The 7,559-nt window shown below is 43.3% G+C and overlaps 1 protein-coding gene across 1 annotated transcript in view; it reads left to right on the forward strand.

Annotated features, from left to right (window-relative positions):
- Efcab2 (EF-hand calcium binding domain 2) overlaps window positions 1–7,559 on the forward strand; it is a 78,724-nt gene that overhangs the window by 30,279 nt on the left and 40,886 nt on the right. The window contains exon 2 of the mRNA XM_021198816.1: window positions 2,662–2,746. Coding sequence (XP_021054475.1) covers window positions 2,662–2,746 — 85 coding nt within the window. The remainder of the gene's footprint in view (window positions 1–2,661; window positions 2,747–7,559) is intronic.

Consider the following 7,559-nt stretch of genomic DNA (forward strand, 5'->3'; position numbering starts at 1 on the left):
AGTCAGATCTTGTTACGGATGGTTATGAGCCACCATGTGGTTGCTGGGATTTGAACTCCGGACCTTTGGAAGAGCAGTCGGGTGCTCTTGCCCACTGAGCCATCTCACCAGCCCAGCAAGCTTTTTATTGCCATGTTATAGTAAAATTTAATTATGTTAATAAATTCTGTTGTATTCCTCTGGTGCTGCTAAAGATGGGAGATTATGCTACAATCTGGAAAAGTACATTTACCTGAAGGAACTATAGGTTATAGTTCTTTTTTTTTTTTTTTTGGTTTTTCGAGACAGGGTTTCTCTGTATAGCTCTGGCTATCCTGGAACTCACTTTGTAGACCAGGCTGGCCTCGAACTCAGAAATCCGCCTGCCTTTGCCCCCACCTTCCCCAAGTGCTGGGATTAAAGGCGTGCGCCTGGCAGGTTATAGTTCTTATGTTATGAATGCTAATAGTCAGATGGAGTGAGTGACAGAGGAACAGAATTCAAGCCATTAAGACCCGTGTTCCATCCAGTTCAGCCCCTAAATAAACTCTGACCTTGGGCGAGTTGCTTAACTTCACCAAGCCTTGGTTTCTCGAGTTCTAAGAATGAGCTGGAACCAGACCCCACTACTTAACCACTAACTACTCAAGTGAGTGAACCATGACGTCATGAACCGCCACATACAAAAGGGCGTGGACAAAGACAGCCTGGAGGAAAACATGGCCACATGATTAGTGGTTACATTAGAAAAGGGAGAATGAGTATTACAGACATCCGGTGTTTTCTGTTGACTTTTAAATTATGATTCCTTCCTGGGACCTCTACCTAAGCGGGGGCAGGTATGAGGTCTCATCCCATGTTTGGTGGTTTTACCTTTGTGATAAACTACGCTCATACCTTATCTGTCTCTTCCTTCCTGGGTGTCCTGTTGTATGCATTGCTTTGCAAACTTCGAGACCTGATTACATAGCTGTATCAGTGTAAACAGTCGAGCCTTGATGATGTCCCCTTTTATAAGGGGACTCTCATTTGTACTCTGTCACTGAGCTGTGCATCCAGTTGCCCCTTCTTTTACTCATCAGAACACTCTGAAGTCAGTCTCGCCCTCACTGCTCCTAGCATCAGCCCTGACAGCACACCTTAGTGAATCTGCCTTCAGATCGTTACTGAGACCTCTCATTTCTTCATTTCTTTCCATGTCCACTGTACCCCTTCTGGGCACGGCCACTGTACATAATTCTGCAGCCACCTCTGACACTTGTCTCTGTGACCACCTTTCCCTTTCCAGTGTCTTCTCAGCACAGTGACAGGTGAAAAGATGAGCAGGTTGTCACAATGCCTAGAACTTTCCAGTGGTTTCCCACTACATCCAGAGGAAAGGATTCAGCTTCTCACGCAACAGCTCACAGCCATCTGCTCTTTAGCCTTAATTCCCTCCCCCTTGTATTTAAGGTCATGTAACCTACTTACTGTACATGTTGGCAAATATGTAGACATTTATATATCTTTCCAATAAAAATAGCTGTGAGGCAAGAATTTTATCTGTTTGGTTCTTTGCTATGGCCTTGAATGTGTGGAGCCTAGTAAGTTCTCAGTAATGCTTATTGACTGCTTCACTATTCCATGGAAGTGGGCTTTAATCTCACACTTGTTTAAAGCTCCCCAGAGGATGCACAGGTGGGTTATGTGCCTTTTGCTCACTTTCAGTCCGCCTCAAGAACAGAGCAAGATCATGAGCAGGCCTACTACTAATAGGTAGATGGCATTTCTTGCTGAGCTAGGATGGCCCCTGAACTGCAAAAGACAGACAGAAGGTAGCTGGAAAGTCTCCATTCAGACCTCTGTGTTGGCTTTTGAAGTATATGAACTCTGCACTTAAGATCAAAATTAGGGGCTTCAGAGATTGCTCAGTAGGGAGATGTCTCAGTGACAGAAATGACAAGAGGTTGGTACAAGCAAGAGGATCTGAATTTGGATCCCCAGCAACACATAATAGCCAGGGGCAGCAGTATATCTATAACTCCAGCAGTGGTGTGTGTGGGAGTAGGGGGCGGTGGGCAGACAGACAGATTCTGGGGGCTTGCTTGTCAATCTGTTGGAAACAGTGAGCTCTAGGTTTGGTAAGAGAACTTGTCTCAAAAAGTAAGTTGTCAGGGTTGAAGGAGACACCTGATAGTGATATCCCTCCCTCCCTCTCTCCCTCTCTCCCTCCCTCCCTCCCTTCCTCCCTAATTCCTCTGGTTCTCTCAGGAACATGTATGCATCCTTACCTACACACACACAAATGTTTGGTGCCATGAGTTTTTCAGCAAGAGGGAGTGTGCCAGAGCAGCCCCTTCCGTCCTTAGCTTGCTCTTGTCAGATCTATTCTTTGCACTTCCTCAGGGAGTTAACATGGCTTGTGGTTTATAAAGGAGACCCAAGAAGGACTCTTTCAGGTTCTTCCTCATTTAGCTTTCTGCTTTAGCCAGGCAGGATGGTTCATGCCTGGAGTCTGTGCATTGAGATTGAAAGGCAGCTTGGTCTATGTTGGAGATAGTGCGACCTGTCTCACAGCGGACAGATGGATGGGTGGATACTCAGAGAAAACAAACAAAGAAAACCCTCAAAAGACTTATAGTTAGCTTATTAGATTTTTGTTTTGAGTTAATAAAGTGATTTTCTTTCCTTTGTCTTTTGCAGAGGCATTAGTTGCAGAACTTCATAAGAAGATCAAAGACGCATTTGAAGTGTTTGACCATGAATCGAATAATACAGTAGATGTGAGGTTTGGAAATATTCATTGTTATAATTCTTAATTGTGGATACAATTCATAAATAGAAGGGGGATGTTCTCTCCTTTTTTTTTTTTTTGCACTATACTAAGTTTAGTGTGCTATTTATTTATTTTCTTATACTCTGTGTTTTTGCTAACTACCACTTCAAGATAAATTCTGTTTCCTATTCTTTGTAGTCCAGTGGAGAGACTATATTTTCATTGTACTGAACTGAGTAAGATGAACTTCATTATAGCTTTAGTGATGCCACATGTTTGGTACTCAGTAAATCTCAGTTTAGTGAACAAATGGAATTTGCATTTTAAAATATACAAGTATGAGCTGGGGAGATGGCTCAGTTTGTCAGAGTGCTTGCCATGCAGGCATGAGAGCTCAAGTTTGGATCCATTGCTGATGTAAGAGCTGCACGGCTACACAAACCTCTGCCCCAGCATTGGAGGGCAGAGACAAGCAGATCCCAGGAAATCATTGCTCAGTCAGTCTAGCTGAACAGCAGGCTTCAGGTTCAGGGAGAGACCCCACTGTAGCAAGGGAATAAAGAAACCATAGAGGAGACCTGCTTTCCTCTCCTGGTCTCTGACTGCATGTACCTGTGCACACACAGACACACCACAGATTCTGTACATGTCATAGCACACACACATATCTCTGACTGCATGTACCCGTGCACACACAGACACACCACAGATTCTGTACATGTCATAGTACACACATATACACACTATTAAAAAACAATATAAAAAGTAAATAGATGTGTATTATCAAGCTACATGTTACAAAGAATAGTTATGTTTATAGAGTAATATACTTCTCAAGTAAGATAAAATGGGCTAAACAGAACATGAGAAATGGAAAGACATAAATATTGAGAGAGCTGGGTAGAATACAGGCGTGGCCATGCACACCTGTAAGGGTAGCACTTAGGTGCTAGAGTCAGGAAAATTATGAATTTGAAGGCAGCCTTGCCTATGTATTTTGGGGTGTTAGGGGAAGGTAGAGGAAATCACACAGGAGACTAGCAGAAATTGTGGGATTTGTGCCAAATTCAGTATAGGAAATCCAGGAGTCCATTCTCCCAGGAGGCCAGGCGAAGTGAGGATTATTTCATGGGTTCATAGTCTCACGAGCTTCTACTACTAAGGCCAGCAAAGCAGTGGGGGAGCAGTCTAAGGTACAGCAAGGAACTGGTTACAAACCAGGCCATCCGTCATTTCCTGTACTAGCCAGGGCCCAAGTGCTTCAGACTCGACTCAAACAGAATAAACAATATGACACTATTTATAAGCTGTAACTGTATGCATTGCTTAGTTTCTCATACCTGACGGTCTGAGATTAACCAATGTAACAAGTTTCATGTCTTCATATTAACATATAAGACATTATGAAGTTTTGTTTTGTACTCTAGTTTTGTGTATAAGCCTGTTTGATAGACAAGATGGAAGATAGAATTGAATTTGTCCTCTAGCTCCTTACTTGTAGTGGGCTTGGTAGTTACTTGTCTTGCTAAAACAGTACCTGACAGAAGGCGCTCAAGTAAGGGAGGGGTTATTTGCCTCAGACTTTGAGAGTACAACCTGTCATGGCAGGGATGTCATAGTGGCAAGAGACTGAGGTAGCAGCTCGTCACATTATGTCCATAGTTCTGAAGCAGAGAGAGAAGTATGAAGCTCAGCTCACTTTCTGGTTAGTCCTGGAAGCCAGCCTGTAGACAGTTCTTGGTTAGCCTTGGCTAGCCTTCACAGGCGTGCCCAGAAGCTGACCTCAGCTTATCCCACAGATGTTCAGACACTTGTCCCCTAGTTGATTCTAGATCCTATCAAGATGCTAGTTGAGGTTAACCACCATGGGCAGAGTGAGGCTGGGTTCAGCCATTGCTATGTAAGTGTGAGAAGAACTTACAGGGTGGCCTGGCAGCTCACAGAGTACTGAACCTGTGTCCTTTGGGAAAATGAGTGGGCAGGTGGTGCTGGTTCCAGGGTTTGATGAGTAGCATGGAGCTTGTAGCACGACTTTGCAATTAGGCAGACTAGATTATGATGGACAAGTTCTTGTCACTGACCTCTCCTTGAATCTGAATGGTTCTCTTCCTGGGCCAGGAGAGAAGTATTGTTAGAAAAGTCAGGGAGGGCATAGTTTTAGATGTGTCTGTCTGGTTGTGGTTTCTGGGAACGGATTCCAAGGCCTTGTGCACACCAGGCAAGCATTCTCCTGCTGAGCTATGCCCCAGGCCTACCACAGCTTTGTGAGACAAGGGGGAAGAGAGAAAAGAACTTAAGTTTCACTCTCTGGCAGTCCAGCTGTCCTGTAACTGACATGTAGGAGCTTTGCATCCATCATCTCGTGTTCATGTCTTTAGCTGTGTGTGAAGGTTTGGCACCTCTGGTTTTGGAGACAAGTGACAAGTCTATGCTTTGCTCAGTGTCACACCAGGGCTTTTTCAGTTCCAAGTCTCTGGTTGTGCTTGAGAGCATGTCCTCATTCTACTGTCCCCTCGCCGATCCCTGGGCTTGTCTCTTGCCTTCCATTTTCTTGACACTGAGAATGAAAGGAGCCCCCGCATCCCATGCAGAGGGGTGCACCAGGCCTTTATGGTAGAAGGGCCAATTTAGGAAGAAGGGATGTGTTTATGGCCTGCAGCTTTCCCTCATTCAAAATTAAAATAATTGAATTGAGGCCCCAAGAGAAAGTGTATGTTCTTATAACTTAGTTTACTTTATTAAACAAAGATGGTTTTTAAGAGAAAAGTATTGCTTTTGACACTAAAATATGAATGCTAAGCGTATTTGAATAGTGACATGGATGACGTCAGCCTTTAAACTTGATTGCTTATGCTAGTTTTTTCCTTTTGAGACAGTCCTACTCTGTAGTGCAGGCTGGCCTTCAAGGAACTGTCTTACTTAGGCTGGGTTCACACTCACGCAGTCTTCTAGTCTCAGCTTCCGAGTGCTGGACTTCCAAATGTGTGTGTTGCCCCGCCTGCCGCCTTACACGAGTTACATGGGACTGTATCCTCATGCTTCTGGTGTCATTTGAAAACCTTTGTAAACTGGATGTGAAGGACAGACACAAAAAACCTTGCCCAGGGTTGCACAATAGTGAGCGGCCAAGTTGGAAGTCGAGGTAGTTTTCTCTGTTGAGTAGTGTTTTCCAAGTTGGCTGCACACCAGCCTCAAGGAAGGTCCTGGGAACGCTGTGCTGAGCAGGGCCAACTCTCTCTCAATTTATAAGTGCGGTTGATCTGTCTGGAATTTACTGTGGCTTATGATTAAAAGGGAAAGTCTAAATAGATGCTTATTTTTAACCTACTAAACAGTTTAAATTTGCTGTTTGAATTGTTAGGCCTACTGTATAACATGCTTACTTTTGTACAACTGGACCCAGTTTGAACTGGCTTCTGACCTATTGCATTATGTTGGAGTTCAATACTCTATTAAGAGCTATCAACTTATAAAATGCTTTATTACTCTTCAGACAGTTAAGGATTGAAGGCAGTACTTTAGTAGACTGAATGGTGGAGAGAAGCAGCTCATGCCTGTAATCCCAGGCAGGAAGGATAGCCACAAGTTCAAGGCCAGCCTGGACAAAAAAGTAAGAACTTGGTTAAAACAAACAAACTAAAAAAAAAAAAAAAACAAAAAAACCTCAACCCCCCCCCCCAAAAGTGTTTGTGTGGTAGTAAGAGGGCCTGTATTCCACAGTAAGAAAGTTCTTCTCTTAGGAGTAAGCCAGGGCGTTGACTACCTCAGAGGGAAAGTGTGGCGTTGCTTCCCTCAGGACTAACCTAGGCTGCCTGCGATACCTTCTTGGTGGCTTCTTTCCTTTCACCTTCTCTCTGTTGTGCACAAATTGAAAGATTTTATTTTAATTTTTGTCATAATATATAGAAAAGAAGTCTGATGTGAGTATTAAGCGAACAGCGGGTCGCTTGTTAGTACTGAAACATTTTGAACTGGTTTCTTCTGCTTCCTCGGACTGGGAATAAGCTTACTTTCTGGGCCCCAGGACCAGCTTCATGATGGTGAGGAGCTTATGTCCTTTGTGGCCCTCCTTTTACATTTGCCTTACAGGGCTGTTAGTGTAAGAAGTTCTCCACGTGGCCTGGAGAGTTCCCTGTATATCTGCAGTACCTTATGTGTGACTGTGAAGTTAAAACTATTTGCATTAATAAAGCAAAGGTAGTTTTAGGTATATTTTTAAAGATTTCTTTTCTTTAGTGTGTGTGACTATAGCTGAGTGTATGTATTGTGCACCATGTATCTACAAGTGTGTGTAGGTCTCTGAAGAGTCCAGAAGGTGTTCCATTCCCTGCAAGTCACAAGCCATTGTACGCTCCTCCTTTCATGTGGCTGCTTGGAACTGAACCCAGGTCCTCTGCAAGAATAGTCACCAAGCCACCTTTCCAGCTTCCAGTAGTAAATATTTCCCTCTCATATTTATCACGAGGGTTTCAAAGGCTATATGATATATAACATTTTCTATATATTTTTGTTATTTATATAGACATATAACAGACTTCTAAATCAATTAATAGGGCTGGTGAGATGCTCAAAGTGATTACCTGATGACCTGAGTTTGATCCCTGGGATCCACAGAAGAGAACCGACTTCTACAAGTTGTCCTTTGACCTGCATGTGCACACACACACACATTCTCTCTCTCTCTCTCTCTCTCTCTCTCTCTCTCTCTCTCTCTCTCTCTCTCTCTCTCTCTCTCTTTCTCTCTCTCTTTTCTCTCGGGAGATAAATGTACTAAACATTTAAGTGAATAAATATGTATTTTTTTATTTTTAATTTTTTTTTTTTT

Source organism: Mus pahari, chromosome 5 (assembly GCF_900095145.1).
Source record: "Mus pahari chromosome 5, PAHARI_EIJ_v1.1, whole genome shotgun sequence".
In the NCBI taxonomy this organism is placed as follows: Eukaryota; Metazoa; Chordata; class Mammalia; order Rodentia; family Muridae; genus Mus; species Mus pahari.